The 16,390-nt window shown below is 35.8% G+C and overlaps 1 protein-coding gene across 8 annotated transcripts in view; it reads left to right on the top strand.

Annotated features, from left to right (window-relative positions):
* The window catches only part of PIGN (phosphatidylinositol glycan anchor biosynthesis class N), a 97,721-nt gene that overhangs the window by 45,513 nt on the left and 35,818 nt on the right, over positions 1-16,390 (top strand). For all 8 annotated transcript variants that reach the window (XM_043889339.1, XM_043889341.1, XM_043889340.1 and 5 more), the window contains 7 exons: positions 604-703; positions 805-897; positions 2,498-2,589; positions 3,906-4,014; positions 6,437-6,545; positions 8,891-8,993; positions 15,204-15,306. In XM_043889339.1, coding sequence (XP_043745274.1) covers positions 604-703; positions 805-897; positions 2,498-2,589; positions 3,906-4,014; positions 6,437-6,545; positions 8,891-8,993; positions 15,204-15,306 — 709 coding nt within the window. The remainder of the gene's footprint in view (positions 1-603; positions 704-804; positions 898-2,497; positions 2,590-3,905; positions 4,015-6,436; positions 6,546-8,890; positions 8,994-15,203; positions 15,307-16,390) is intronic.

The raw sequence follows: 16,390 nt of genomic DNA, 5'->3' as shown, positions 1-16,390 counted from the left end.
GTGCAATTAAGAGTTTCTCTACCTCGATTAAGTCGAAGACAGTTGAGATTTCAGTATAAAATTAATTTTAGTGAATTTTAAAAATGTTCTCAGTTTTTATTCATTTGGGTTCCTTTATTTTATTTCTGATGTTGTATCTGTAATTGCATGTGCCCATGTTTAAACTCTAGAGAAGGAAATGGCAACCCACTCCAGTATTCTTGCCTGGGAAATCACATGGACGGGGGAGCCTGGCAGGCTACAGTCCATGGGATCGCAGAAAGTTGGACACAACTTAGTGACTAAACAACAAAATGTTTAAACTCAGATCGAGTAAGACTCATTTATTGTCATTAATGTTTATAAAAAACCAAGCAAATCATTGTGATCATTATCAACTTAATTCAGAAGTTACATTTTTCCTAATATACTTACAGGTTTCAAAAAAGATTTAGGTAAGTTAAGGCATTGGAACAAATCTGTTAGAAATTATCTTAGAATCTATGAATCGAAAATTTCCTGATTTCTGTGCACAAAATTTTAATGTTTTGCTATATGAGAACTAATTTTTTATACTCAACACAGGTTATAAATAATCTTTTTATAAATAATCCTGTTACACAGAATGCCAGTCATTCAAGGCTTTGTCACCTTACTGTCGACCTTCCCTCCACGACGCTTCCTTGGCTACCTCTTGCTCTTTATCCTGGGAGTTGAAGTATTAGTAAGTAATTGACCACTTGAACGTTTTCAGGTCTCTTTCATACACATGTATCTCGTTCGCAATGACCTCCTTTTCCTGTCTTCTTTGAATTGCATTCTCAGGTGCTCAGTTTTTTCCACCGCTATATGCTCACAGCTGGGCTCGTTGCATTTGCCGCTTGGCCATTTATCACTCCACTGTGGACTCGAGCAAAGGTATAAATGCTAGTCACTTCAACGCTGGGCAGATTCGTAGCGACTCTTTGGGGTGTGTGTTTTAACTCTGGGAATTGTTCATTTTTTAAGAGAAGCCTAGAATGTGTCCTTACATAAAGATCCTGATCCTTTTGACAGGAGGACTGAGGTTGACTTAAAGGTGTCAGTGATTCGTGTAGCTTTTCATATCAAAGTGAACTCATCTTCTGGTGATTGAGATACTCGAGAAGTACAGCTGATACATCCTTCCCTGAAAGGCTTCCTAGGTTCCTTTAGCCTCAAATGTCTAAATGCCACCGAGGAGCCACCCAGAGCAGAGCGCTGGCAGGAGGGGCCATGTTCTGGGCTCATATCTGAGGGGTCACCTCCCCTGGCCCAGGGCCCCATCATGCTTTCTCTGGAGAAGTGTTTGTTCGTGATAGATGATTTTAAAAGAGAATTACTCCTGATTTTCTTTTTTTGTTGTTGTTTGTTTTATGTTTGCAGAGCTTATTTTTTATGCATTACATGTATCTCTGAAGACAAATTAGGATACACAAATAAGCAAAGATTTAGGAAAAAGACCACCCACAATCCCGTCACCCAGACATTCCACGTTGTTAACCCTTCCAGACTTTTTCCTATACATACATTCTTAAAGAGGAAGAAAGGAATTATCCTATTCTTCATATTTTACAACTTCTTTTTTTTTTTTTTACTGAATCATTATTGTAATTACTCCTGATTTTCTGCCTTTAACTGTATAGGTAATTACAATGTGCTACAGAAAATATTCTCATGTTTCCACTTTGATGCTTTTTGGTGGAGGTAGCACGAAGACAGACATTTCTTCTTTGTATTCTATGAGAACCTACAAAAATTCCAGTTAGTGGAATTATTGACAATTTTTTTGTCTTAATCTAACTACAAAAATGTTTTTACTTTTATCCCTCCTGGGTGCAATCATTTGTTTATAATAGTAGGCCAGCTTTCTTGAAGATGTCATCAGCGTATGATAGAATATAAATGGAATGAGGCTTCCCAGGTGGCTCAGTGGTAACGACTCTGCCTGCCAGTGCAGGGGCCACAGGAGATGTGCGTTTGATCCCTGGGTCAGAAGATCCCCTGGAGGAGGAAAGGGCAACCCACTCCAGTATTCTTTGTTGGGATAATCCCATGGACAGAGGAGCCTGGCGGGCTATAGTATGGGGTCCCAAAGAGTCAGACATGACTGAGCATGCACAAAGAATTGAATGAAGTGCTTGCTTTGAAAGAGTTTAAATCCAGGTTTAAATCCTGGCTCTTCCGTTTACTAGTCATAGATCTGGTGCTACACACTTTGACATCTCTGAGCTCAGTGTCCTAAGCTGAAATACTGTGAATAATATAGCCTACCTCTTGAGGTTATTGTGAGAATTAAAAAAGATGATACCTAAATCATACTTAATAGAGTGCCTCAAACTTAACAGATCCTTCACAGATAGTAGCAGTATTACTTTCAGAGTAAACAGATGGAAGGCTTTGAATTTTCCTTCTAGTCTCACAGCCATGTAGTCTGTGAAACAATGAGGACAGTTGTTTGTACCATAGTGTCTAAAGATAACTTTTTTCTTTATTTTAGAGCATCTCGCTGAGTTGGATTTTCTTCTGTTTGCTACTGGCCGTGTTCCCACTTATGCCTGTTGTAGGACGACAGCCGGATATCTTTCTAGTGTATGGGCACTATTTTAACTTACTTTCTTTTGAATACAATTGTTTTTCTCAATCAACACTATATGAACCACATCTTGGCCATGAGTTTAAAATCATGTGAACAGCCTAGAAGTTAAAATATTAATATTAAACCATGAGTCATTGTTCTGGCCCAGCCCTGAGAGGCATTGAAACTCCCTGAAGATGCTTCTGGGCCTTCATAAAAATTGAAATTGTGCCAATGGTAACTTAAATTGCCAACAATTTAAAAAATGTCTAGAAGCTCTTGTATATTGGGGGAATCAGTAAATGATTTCTCTTGAAAAACATGTTCAGTTGCTGAAATTAATAGGTCTAAAAAGCTATTGATGACTGATATAATCTCTGTCTTTGTCTTTGAGCAAGTCCACATTTTTAATGTCTTAGAAAGATGAAATTCTCTTCTGCTTTAAACAAAGACCTCCCCTGGGGAGGGGGGGAATCTCTGTGCACCTTGATAGCTTTCTCGTGTTTAGTCACATATATTGTTAGAAAATTCTTTATACCTTACTTGAATTCTCTTTGCTGCTCTTATGTTTATTTCCCCTCAATGTATCCCAAACAAATCTGTAAATTAACTGGTTACCTGTGTTTTTAATTTTAAATTATTATCATATAATCTATTGGCTATGTGTGTATGTGCTTGGGAAGCTGAATGATCATAATTTCACTTAATCTTTTACTCTCTTATTTTCTAATCATGTAATCATCTTCATTACTTTCTTTTGAACTCTGTATAAGCAAATTTTTTAGCAGTCTAACTCAATCTTTAATAGATGAGGGTATTTTTTTTTAACTGAAAGAAACCACAACAATATTTTAAAGTATATGTTAATATTAAAGTATGTGTTAATTTTAAAGTATGTGTTATGTATAAATTAATACATTTGTTATCACTTCTGTGAGAATAATAATTATGGACTAGATTAGAAATTGTTCTGTGACGTCAGTTTATTTGCAGAGCTCAAAAAATAGTATTGAATTCTAGGACTACTCTCTCTTAGCCATACCTTACTGATTACTAAGTGAAAACATTTTGCAGTTGTTTTAAACTGAAAACAGCATGTGCAAAGATGAGTTCAAGCATTTTGATCTGTTTGCTGCTTCCTGTTGCTCTGATTCCCTTGTCTCTGTAAAGACCCTTCCCATCCTTTCATCAGTCTGTCCCTGTCTGTCCTGTTCAAGCACTGTTGACACAGTTGAACAGAACTTAGGCTAAGAGGAAAAAAAATTATATAAATAGTCTCCATAGACGTTTGCCACTTACCTATTCTATTGTGAATTGTGTTTTAAAACAGAGTGGGTGCAGGCTTTCTGGTTCTTCTACTATCCCTGTTTGTTGTAACATCTGTCATAAAAAGAAAAGATAGTTTTATAAATGAAGAGCTGGTGTTACATCTATTACAGGTGGGTTACAGATTTTCAATAGTATATTATATATATGATATGCTAAAATGTACCTTATGGTTGTATTTAATTACCTCATTTTTAAGATCCCATCATGTTTTTATTACTCAATTAAAAGAGCTGAGAAGAAAGTTTTCTGTTTAAGGTATTAAATGGAAATACATTCTCTAGAAGGAATAAAGGAAATACATTCTCTAAAATAGTGAAAAGGTCATCAGGAGCCGCCCCCTGCCCCTTCGCTGCTAAATGCCTGGAGAGCAGAGATTAAGGAGGTGTAAGTCTACTTTGGCCACCTGATGCGAAGAGCTGAGTCATTGGAAAAGACCCTGATGCTGGGAAGGATAGAGGGCGGGAGGAGAAGGGGATGACAGAGGATGAGATGGCTGGATGGCATCACCAACTCGATGAACATGAGTTTGAGTAAACTCCAGGTGTTGGTGATGGACAGGGAGGCCTGGTGTGCTGCGGTCCATGGGGTCGCAAAGAGTCGGACACGACTGAGCGACTGAGCTAAACTGAACTGAAGAGGTATGGACCAAGAGGTTGAACTGAAAAGGGCTTCTTCTGGTCTGAGATTCTGTGTTGTCCTCTTTGGGGTCAGGAAAAAATAAGTTCTTTGAAGTGAAAGCAGCCACTGAGTACATTTGTATGAAGATTAGCCACTTTAAGACTTCACATGAAAAAAAAAAAAAAAAGACTTCACATGACATGCTAGGAGAAAATAAACTTCACCTTGGTTGGTGGCTTTGGAGTGGTGAAGAGAACTTTGAACTTGACGTTTCCAAATTGAGTTAATTCCTAGCTACGCTTTGTACTGTATGTGTGATTTTCAGTAATAGAGCTTCAGTCTGTTTGTTTTTAATCAGTAGAGACAATATTCAGTAGGGTGGTAAGAGGTTATAGATGTCATATTCTGTAAAATGATAGCTTTACTGTAGATAAGAGTGGAAGTCACTTATTTTTCCTTTTAAACAATAAAAAATAAGCCACATCTAGGACATTGATTAAAAAAGAAAACGTATCTGAGTCTTCTCAAAAAATTTACTCAGAGTAAAGCTGGGATAATAGTAGTTCCAAGAACACTCAAAAATTGAAATATACAACACATGAAAGATGTTAACTCATTCTTGGAGAACAGAGAACATATAAAAAAGAGAAATATTTTCGTTAAAGATCCTATCAAGCCATTGAAACATATCTTTTCATTTTATTTGGTACACTGATTGGCTTTACACTAAACCATGGTAGCTTTGACAAAATTCACCTGTAATAATGAGCATTTTGACAAAGGTGAGTGTTTCTGCATCTCAGTCTTAGGAACAAATAATACCATGTTAAAATTCTTATGGACTTTGTTAGAAATGCTCCTAAATATAAGGTAAATCTGATTTAAAAAATTCCCTCTTACATTAACCTTATTAATTTGCATTCATTCCTCTATTGTGTACCATATATATATGTTTAATATGAAGATATGTTTGATATGTTTGATATGTTTATGTCTTTTCACATTTTAATGTATCTGAAATGAGACTGTCTTACAGTTGAAAGGATCCTAGGGTTGTGTCATAGATTTATTGACAGCATTTCTCTTTAATTCACTGAAAACATGAGTAAATAAAACTTGGTGATAAGGTTGCTAATGTGAACTTTAAGAGAGTTTACTTGATTCACAACCATAGTTTAGCTCATTTCTTAACCTGGCTGTTAATCCACTAATTCAGGGGTCAGCACATATTTTTCTGAAGAGCTGGATTGTACATATTTTAGGCTTGTGTGCCACATGGAGTCTGTTGTCAGTTTTCAGCTCTACCATTGTAGGGCAAAGGGAGCTATTGACAATAGGTAAATGAATGGGAGTGACTATACAACAGTAAATAAAACAATATTTCAATAAAACAGTATTTCTAAAAGCAAGCACCAGCCTACAAGCCATAGTTTACCAACTCCACCAGTTTATATGTACTCCCTGAAGAATTCTACACTCCTCGTGTTCTCAGCGCCAGTGACCCCTCGGGCCACAGGAATGCGCTGAACGTGTAAACAGCCCTGACTGTGAGTGAGCCAGAGGTGGAGACACTCAGGCACACACCAGGCTGTGTTCACTCCACCCTCTGCATGCCCACGAGTTAAGGAACCTCCAAGATGAAGAACATCTTCCTAAGTAGAAACGGTGTGGTAATGTACGCCAAAACACTCTTGAACGTGTGAAACACTTCATTCATGCTTATAAAGGAAGGACCTTTGCTGCGTACAGGAGTTCCGACTCTTGGTCTTGGCCACAGGAAGGTGAGCTGGTCCAGTTTCAATAGGATTTTGGCCAGATGCCAGTTGTTCAGGCAGTTTTCTGCCTATTTTCTAATATGTAACTTGGTCGCTCGCCACCTTCTCCCTCCCTCACGTCTTCTGTGTGTGTTTTCAGATGCTGGGCACCGTGCTCTCCATGTGTGTTGTGTATGGCACCCATAACAGTCTGCTCAAGAAACAAGGACTACCTCTTCTTAATCAGATTGTTAGCTGGATGATACTAGGTAAGAGGTCACTCAAACCAAATGAGCTGACTTTCCATCAGGGTGCATCTTAGAGTTATCCATTTACATCTGTATTATTGTTATGAAACAAGTTTGTTGTGAGAAAATAATAACAGCAGCTATTACTTCTGTCTCTTGCTAGAATTTGATAAAGCAGATTAGAACTCTTGTGAGTATTCATGTGTTAATAAGAATTCCTGAGAGAATATTTATGACTTGATAATAAGGCTGCATATTCATTCACACCTATAAAAAGTGATTCCAGGAGGGAAGAAGGTTTTGTGAAGAGATTCCTATGCTGAAGTTTCATGTCAGTTCATAAATTCTCAGTTCTTACACAGGCACTAGGAAGCAGTTAAATTTAATCTGTATTTCCCTTGCCAAAAATAACACTGCTTAGTCACCTCCCAACACATCACACATTTATAAAGCCAGTTGTGTGTTTCAAAGTGTTCTCCTCTGTAGTTCTCTGTAGAATGTACATGTGGAGCAAACATGTCATTTAAAGACAGCCTTTTCCTTCCAGTTGGAAGGCAGGAGCAAACTGGAAGTCCACAATTTTTCATTAAAAGGAAGACAGTTTGTGATGCCTATGAATGATGTGATGTGCAGTTTAACCTTTATTTGTTTAAAAATGCTTTTTGTTCATCATTTTAATAAAAAAGATCATTGGGTAGAACTTTGCCTTACAAAGAGCATTAAAGGATAGGAGTGTTTTACCTTGGATTACTCTTAAAATCCAAGCAGATGTGTAAAAATACAACAGGAAACAGACATGTATCTCTCAAAGTTTTGATTTGCACCTTTTCCAGACACCTTGGTCATTGTGTACGTGGAACTGGACAAAAAGTGTTTCTTGTAAATGTAACTCTGTTTTTACTGTATGAACTTTATTTCATTATAGGCTTTATGAGGCCTTTCCTTTTAAATTATCTTGATTACTAGAGTTACTATTTAAATTTATTCTGCATGACAATAGTGAGACTACTCTTTCATTTTAAAAAAAAATGTGTTCAGATGGTACTATGTTCTGATGCTATTCTGTTCCCTGAGAATGATAAAAGATCGCTTAAATGGATTAACAGACTTGCCCCATGGTTAAACAGTTATAAGCCTTTCATCTGGGATGCCCACCGAGGTATCTGTCTTCATTCTCTGAAGCATTTAATTCCAAAGGTGGCACTAGTGGTAGAGAATCTGCCTGCCATTGCAGGAGCTGTAAGAGAGGCAGGTTTGATCCCTGGGTCGGGAAGATTCCTCTGGAGGAGGGCACGGCAACCCACTCCAGTATTCTTGCCCGGAGAATCCCACGGACAGAGAAGCCTGGTGTGTTACAGTCCGTAGGGTTGCAAAGAGTCGGACACGACTGAAGCAGCTCAGCATATTGCATCTTAACCGGAAGTGTCAGGGAGTTACACACATTTTCTTTCCAGAATAAAGGCTGGGAAGTTTATGCTTAGCTGTGCATAGTTTCTCGACCGTGTCCAACTCTTTGCGACGCCGTGGACTGTAGCCCACCAGGCTCCGCTGCCCATGGGAGTCTCCAAGCAAGAATTCCGGAGTGAGTCACCGTGCCCTCCTCCAGGAGATCTTCCCAACCCAAGGACTGAACCCGGTCTCCCACATTGCAGGCGGATTCTTTACCGTCTGACCCTCAGGGAAGCCCAAGAATACTGGAGTGGGTAGCCTATCCCTTCTTCAGGGGATCTTCCTGACCCAGAAATCAAACCAGGGTCTCCTGCATCGCAGGCGGATTCTTTACCAGCTGAGCTGTAACTGCCCCCGCCCCAGTTCATTTGCTGTCCCCAGTGACGGATCTGCTTTCTGACCCTGGGAGGGAAGATGACGGCCCGCACTTGGATTACTCCTGTTACCGCTCTCTTGTGTGGGGAACCCCTTTCCTCCTGTCTCCTTTTCTAACTAGCATGCTGTAACTCTCAATGCAATACTTAGCAGTGGGAAAACTTGGAGGAAAGAGGGGGGGATGTTTAGGAAGAATCAACTTCTGTCTGAATTAAATTAAGAGAAAAGTTGCTGAATCTTGAGTAATTTTTTTTTATTATTTACATTAGAAAATGATAAATTATTTACTTAGGAGTTATAACAGTGAGGAAGAGCGAGAATATACACTGAAAAAATCTGAACTAAAATATGGTTAAAATGAGGAAGTGTCGTTAAACATATGGAGTTTTAAGTGTCTTACAAAAATGTGTAGGGCAAATGTAGTTTCCTTTTAAATGTCACACAAGCAGTAAATGTTGTAAGTGACAGCAGATTATTCAGAGCTTTAAACCCCGTACTCTGGGTCCCTCGTACTGACTCCACCCAAATCTGTTTTATTGCAGCCTCCTCCTTCGTCATGCCTCTCCTGAGCCCTCCCTTCCTCTTTGATCGATTGTTCAGCATTCTTCTGTCCTCGATGTCGACCTACCTACTTCTAAGTACAGGGTATAAACTGTTCTATGATTTTAATTTTTAGTAGCAAGTTTTAAATGATATACTGACCTTTCTCTACCTATTTATCCTCTGGAAATGAAAAACATGTGAATCTTGAGGAATACATTGCAAGCATTTTTACTCTGTAAAAACTGTTAATGCCTTCATCTCTTCAGTTTTCTTTGTCTTGCCGTTTTCACAGTGTTGCCTGTTGTCTTGTGTTTCTGTTTATTTCCTGAAGTTGCTGAAGTGTTGCTTACATACAGTGTTAGAAAGTTCTGATAGATTGTAGAGGAATTTTAAATCTCAAACTATGACTTATAAAAATTTTAGTTTTTGTTGCATTCCTTTCATGCACTGTAAATTATGTTTTGATTTGTTCATTCTTTTTTTGAATACATTTTATTTTATATTTACCCTTAAATATGTCATAGTCCAAATATTCCTTTTGATTCAGAAACCTTCTAGAATATTTTCTTAAAAGTTAAAGAATACATTTTCATTGAAGATTGACGTTTTCTTGTAAAACCAAAAAAGAACAGCTTGATTTGGGTTAGTCTGAAGCATTCTCTAGAAATCAGTGAGAACAATGATGCTCTCTATGTGTGCTTTGAAGAAAAGAGTTCTTCATTTGCTTTTGAATTTTATTTCATCTTTACTTAAATCCTTATGGGGGCAGAAAATAAGCACATTACTCAGTTTCAAAATTCAGTCCAAATATAGGACCTTGATCTCAGTTAGAATAAACCTAGGGATTCACCATTGTGCTATCAACAGATGATCATCTATCAATAGTTTATATATGATTTTGTACAGCCAATTTGTGTCTAAGACTTGGGTTCATTCTTTGGGAAGCCTAATATCTCCTATTTCAGAATTAGAGGGATGTTCTCAAAATCTTTTCATAGTAGACTCTTAACATCCTGAGTGATCTAGAACCCAGGAGTTCTCGTAGTCTCCTCTTAACAAAGTTCCCCACACCTGTTTTTTCATTTCTCCCCCAGAACCTGATCTGGGGCATATCTGTGAAGATGTAACATGAACAACATGGACATTTTCACCAGTCACCTTGGCTTGAGACTTAGAATTTTCAATTTTCAAATAAAACTTGAAGTCTATCAGCATATTCTTACTCAAGAGTGATAAACATAATGAGACTTAATGCTATTCACTCTTTTGTCCTTTATTGGTGAAATTTGAGGATAAATAGTTCAATTAGAATCCATTAAAGTATATATGAATTAGAATATGCACAAGGTTTTAGTCTAGATTAAAAAAAGTAGAAGATAAAATCATTTCTAACCCTCCATTTGAGACAACACACAAGTTTCATTAAGATCACACCCGGAGGTTGTCTTCAGGAGGTGGATGTTTAAGAGCGTTCAGAATATGTGCCAGCTCCTACATAGTCTCTTAAAGATCAATAAGCCCTTTTTTTTTTTTGAACCTTTAAATTCTAAAGAAATCTAAATCTTTTAATCTAAAGATTTAAAGAAATGTATTATAGATTCAAAAATGCAAACAAATCTAGAAATAGATTTGGTTTCCTGGATTAGAAATGAAAGAAGGAAAAGTAATTAATGTTGAATTTTATGTCAAAAATATTTCATAGTGTAGAGTGAGTTAATCATATGACTTATATTAGGGAAAGTATTAGTGTTTTATTTTTTATTAAAAAAATTTTTTTAGTATTATAGTATTTTAAATTATCAATTTCATTGTCAAAAGATACCAAAGCAGATTATCATAAGCATGTTTAATTTAAAAAGATCTAGAAAGTGAAAAATCACATCTGAAATCAGAATACTAATGATGAGTGTGACCTTACTAATGAATGTATTAAGAAATATATTTTGCAACATCAGAAAGTATATTTACCTTTACAAAAAAATTAAAACAGAGACAGCTGAAACAGGAGTCTAATAATTCCAGTTAGTACATTTTTCAGTGGCAAATCAGTTTTGCAAAACATAGTCCACCTGTTATTGTTCCACATCACTATTTTGGACAACCTAGAGGGTTCTCTATGTAAATAAGTGTGAATAGTCAGAATTATAGGATATTTAAAAGAAATGCAGTTTTATTACTTTACAAAAGTTCAATAATAGAAATTCTAAATTCTAACAATGCATCCTTGATTAAGTGGATAGAGAAGATTCATTTTTAATCAGCATTTGATTATTTTTATGCAAATGGAAGCTATTGTAATACTTGAAAATAGTTCTCTTAAGTTGGTTAAGCATGTTCTTCCAAAATTTTGATTATCCCTTTGCTTAACAAAGTGTAATATAAACTGAATGTCTTTTCAGCCCTATTCAGTTGTCACAGAGACCAAACTAAGCATATCCTAACTTAGTCTAACTTAGTAAGTACACTGTGAGCCCATAATGACATTTTATTGGTATTTCAGTTTATTAATTCAGATACACAGACTTTATATGAGATATTGGTTGTCTAAAGAAATAAAGTCTCATAAGAAGATTGTCTTTATCAGATTTATTCACCTACATTTTACAAAAATTGTATTTAATAGTTTTGAAAAGAAGTATATCTGTAGTGCTATTTGTTGAACTATGGAATTTCTGTTTTTCTGTATTAGAAAAGAATAATTTCACATATAAGTACAAATATTTTTTAAGATCATGTTTCTTTTTATCCTCAAAGTATACCTTCATTCAATTAGTCAACAGTTGTTTTTCTTCACATTTCTAGTATCCTGAACACTCGACAGACATAGAGATAGAATAATTAGTATACCCCAGGTCTGTAACAGTTGTAAACTTCTATAAAATATGGACTCTGTTTTACAATGTTAGGCAGTTATAAAATGCAGCAATTCAGTTCAGTCGCTCAGGCATGTCCAACTCTTTGCGACCCCGTGGACTGCAGCACGCCAGGCCTGCCTGTCCATCACCAACTCCCAGAGTTTACTCAAACTCATGTCCATCGAGTCAGCGTGCCATCCAACCATCTCCTCCTCTGTCGTCCCCTTCTCCAGCCTTCAATCTTTCCCAGCATCAGGGTCTTTTCAAATGAGTCAGCTCTTCGCATCAGGTGGGCAAAGTATTGGAGTTTCAGCTTCAACATCAGTCCTTCCAATGAATATTCCGGACTGATTTCCTTTAGGATGGACTTGTTGAATCTCCTTGCAGTCCACGGGACTCTCAAGAGTCTTCTCCAACACCACAGTTCAAAAGCATCAGTTCTTCGACACTCAGCTTTCTTTATAGTCTAGTTCTCACATCCATACATGACCACTGGAAAAACCATAACTTTGACTAGACGGACCTTTGTTGGCAAAGTAATGTCTCTGCTTTTTAATATGCTGTCTAGGTTGATCATAACTTTCGTTCCAAGGAACAAGCATCTATTAATTTCATGCCTGCAGTGAAATCACCATCTGCAGTGATTTTGGAGCTCCAAAAAATAAAGTCTCCCACTGTTTCCACTGTTTCCCCATCTATTTTCCATGAAGTGATGGGACTGGATGCCATGATCTTAAGTTTTCCGAATGTTGAGCTTTAAGCCAACTTTTTCACTCTCCTCTTTCACTTTCGTGAACAGGGTCTTTAGTTCTTCTTCAGTTTCTGCCATAAGGGTGGTGTCATCTGCATATCTGGGATTACAGATATTTCTCCTGGCAATCTTGATTCCAGCTTGTGCTTCATTGAGTTCAGCATTTTTCATGCTGTACTCTGCAATTAAATTATCATAAATTAATTGTGAATAATATGATATAAAGAATGACTAGAGAAAGGGATTGAATTGGTGCCATCAGGGACTTAGGTGAAAATTGAACTATATATTCAAGAATGGCTAGGATGCAGGCATTCTAAATCTTTCCTTTTCAATTATTTTTTTTAATCACTGTAAACATTGTACAATCACATTTTGCAAAGTAGAGATAAGGAAGAAAATCATATACTAACCCTACCCCTCCTCTTGATGTTCTGGCATATTTCCTTTCAGTCTTAGCTCTGTACTTATCTTTTTAATACAGTATTAATGATAGTCCATGTACTATTTTGTGTCTTTATTTTCGACTTAATTTTAGAAGCATTTTCCCAGGTGGTTCACAGGCTTCCTAAGAATCATTTTAATAGATTTTTAATATTATGTAATATGGCTACTCCTTGATGTTTTTATTATTCCCTTATTTTTGGTCACTTTATTTCTAAATCTTAGTATCATAAATAATATTTTGAGCTACATGTTTTGCATAAGCTTTTTATATAGTTATTAATAGATTATTTTCTTTGCTCACTTCTCAGCTGTATTATAAGTGGGCCATAGAATATGAACTTTTTTTTTTTACTTTTGTCTTAAGAACAGCACCAGTTTATAATATTACCAACAACCTATGAGGGGACGCACTTCATCATGTCCATCACAGTATCTGTACTTTAATTTGTAAATAAGAATATCAAAAGCTATTTTAGTAGGCCAAAAACAGTACAGCTTTGTGTATTTTCTGCACTTGTTTTACTAATAATGTTTTCTCACATATGTATTGTCTATTTGTATCCTTGGATGATTAAAAACCTTATATACCGATTAAAAAAAAAAAAATTTTGCCTTGATTAAAAAAAAAAAAAAATTTTGCCTTGATTAAAAAAAAAAAAAATTTTTGCCTTGATTAAAAAAAAAAAAAAAAAAAACAAAAAACCTTATATACCAAGTGATTTATATATGCTTTCTCAAAGCTGAATGTTTTCTTCTGCCCAATTTTCAGGATTTTGTTTTACGATTGGTGGTCAAATTTAAAGGATTTTGGTTTTCTTGCTTTCTCTTGTTTAGGAAATAGTACCATATGGATTAGAGTTCAGTAGTTGAAAAAGTTGAATGAGAAATACAGGTTGTTTTGTTTTGATTTGGTTTGCTCAGACCTCTGACAGTCAGGAATCTAACTGGGAATCAGAGCCAGTAAAAGTGGCCCCCTTTTGTCTAAGAACTTCTACCCAGGGAATTCCCTGACTGTCCAGTGGTTAGGACTCTGTGCTTTCACAGCCAAGGGCCCAGGTTCAATCCCTGGTGGGGGAACTAAGATTCTGTAAGCCACACTGTGGGGCAAAAAGACAAAAACAAATTAAAAAAACCCACCAACTTCCACCCCCAAAAAAGGTTTAGAATAGATATCTCTGATTATTTCAAGAATGCAAAGTACTCCTCATCAACAAACACTTCTGAGCTGGACCTGTGTGGTGAGAAGACTAGCGTAGTCAGAGATTTTCCAGATCAGTGGGGAAGGCGTGTTAGTAATTAACGTGATCAGAGCAGAGCGTGTGTAGGGTATCTGGGGGATTACGGAAATGAAATATGTCTTAAACTAGGGCAGAAAATGATTAGAAAAGGCATCTGACACTGTGTTATCTCATGAACATTTCTCCTTTGTCCACATTATAATTTCCACATTATACACCAGCCTCAAGATATACCATACATCATTTAACCAAACTCCCCTGTGAATATTAGGTTGTTTTCTTGTTTTTCTTTTCTGTAAACATATTACCACAAATGTCTTCATGTGGGACTCATGGTGCATATGTCTGATTATTTTCTCAGGGTAAATTCCTAGAAGGAACATTATTAGATTATACTATGTGAATAGTTTTGAGGTTCTTGATGCATAATACTAGATTGCCTTACAGGAAGTATTTATTATACTTTTATAATTATTATTTTATTATATTTTATCTGTATTATTTTTTAACATGAGTGAATATTTTAAGTGGCTGTGGAATCTTTTTTAATTTCTATATCAGTTATCAGTAAAGTCAAACATTTTAATGTATTTATATTTATAGGCTCTGTTTTTCTTTTTGAGAGGTTTGTATTCCTATATTATACCTATTTTTTGAAAAAAATTGAAATGTTTATCTAGCTGTTCTCTTTATATTAATAATTTTAACCTTTGTCTTATGTTTTCTGTTTTTGTGTACTTCTGTCATTTACCTTATGAATGACTTAAATATCTCTACTATTTTAAACATGTAATGGTCTCAAGTTTTGATAAATTTCAAAAAAAAAGATGGTGTTGGTGTTGATATTTAAATGTTGCTTTCTTTTCCTACTTTCTTCCTCTGAAAACCTAAAAAAATTAAGTTTTGTGATAATGTAACTTAGAAGTATTAGCAAAATTGTTTTAATTTGCATTTGTATTTGTTTAATTTTCTTCTTTTCATTTGCGCCCTCTCACTTCCACCCCCACTGCCTACCCCGTAGGTATGAAGCTCTCTTTCCGCTAGTGTTGTCATGTTTGATGTTTGTTTGGATACACATGGAACAAGAGACCCTGCAGCAATCCGTTGTTTCCTGTAAACAGAAGGTAGCTCGTCAAAATCCCTCTTGCATTTGAGAATACTAAAATATTCTCTATTCTAATCCCATGAGGAAGTTGCAATGTTATTTCATCAAAAAGTCTACTTAAGACTTCCCTGGCTGTTAAGACTTTGCGCTTCCAATGCAGGGGGTGTGGATCTGATCCCTGGTTGGAGAACTAAGATTTCCACATGCCACACAGCACAGCCAGAACAAAAAATTCTACTTAAAAATTTGTACTACTTAACATGTTAATAATTAAGTCAAACAGTTTGTAAGGAAATTTTCATATAGAAAGGCATGATTTTATTGTTTTATGAACATATGGGTTGGGCTTTTCTTAAAGATTGTTTGTGACTCTCTGATATAAAAAGCCATTAATATAAGTGAAACAATAGAGTGCAAAGAATGTTATCTTGTTGCCCTGTTTTCACATTTAATTTTCCTTTCCTTCAATTTATTTTTGTTGGAAGATTATTCATGTTGCCACACATCAATTTATGAATTTGATCATGAAGTGATATATGTGTTCCCAGGGTTATTTTTCTCTTTCTAGTTATTCTAATCCAAAATGCTTATTCTGTCACCTTAGTGATTGTGGTCTCAGTCCAAATCTTAGACTGTTTATTCAACATAATGTCCTTTGAATTGGCTAAAAGCCAACCAAATATTAAGGCTGCCTTTATCATGCTGAGCTGGAGAGTTGATTTATATCTCTTGCCCTTATTTCAAAACTGAAGATATTTATGAGAAATTGATGGTAGAATATTTACAGTTTTACTGAGGTCAGATAAAATGAATGCTGCAGGAAAATGCTTTCATAGTTAATCCATTGATTCATCCTTAACTGGTTCTAGTTGAGTTCACAAAGCGTACTTGATGATTTAGAATAAATAATTTCAATAAAGAAGAAACTTTATTGAAGTATTATTGAATAGTTACTGGTTTTTAACGTTCAGCCCTGGAGTATTAAAGCAATACATAAAAAGTAATTTTGATTAGATTCAAGTAAATGGTAGACTGTCTTTAGTTAATAACTAAATCTTATTAAATTAAAAATGAGGCTCGTTGTGTTATTTTTAAATTCTATA

The sequence above is a fragment of the Cervus elaphus genome, chromosome 27, assembly GCF_910594005.1.
Source record: "Cervus elaphus chromosome 27, mCerEla1.1, whole genome shotgun sequence".
NCBI lineage: Eukaryota > Metazoa > Chordata > Mammalia > Artiodactyla > Cervidae > Cervus > Cervus elaphus.
This window is presented reverse-complemented; position numbering and strand designations above follow the sequence as displayed.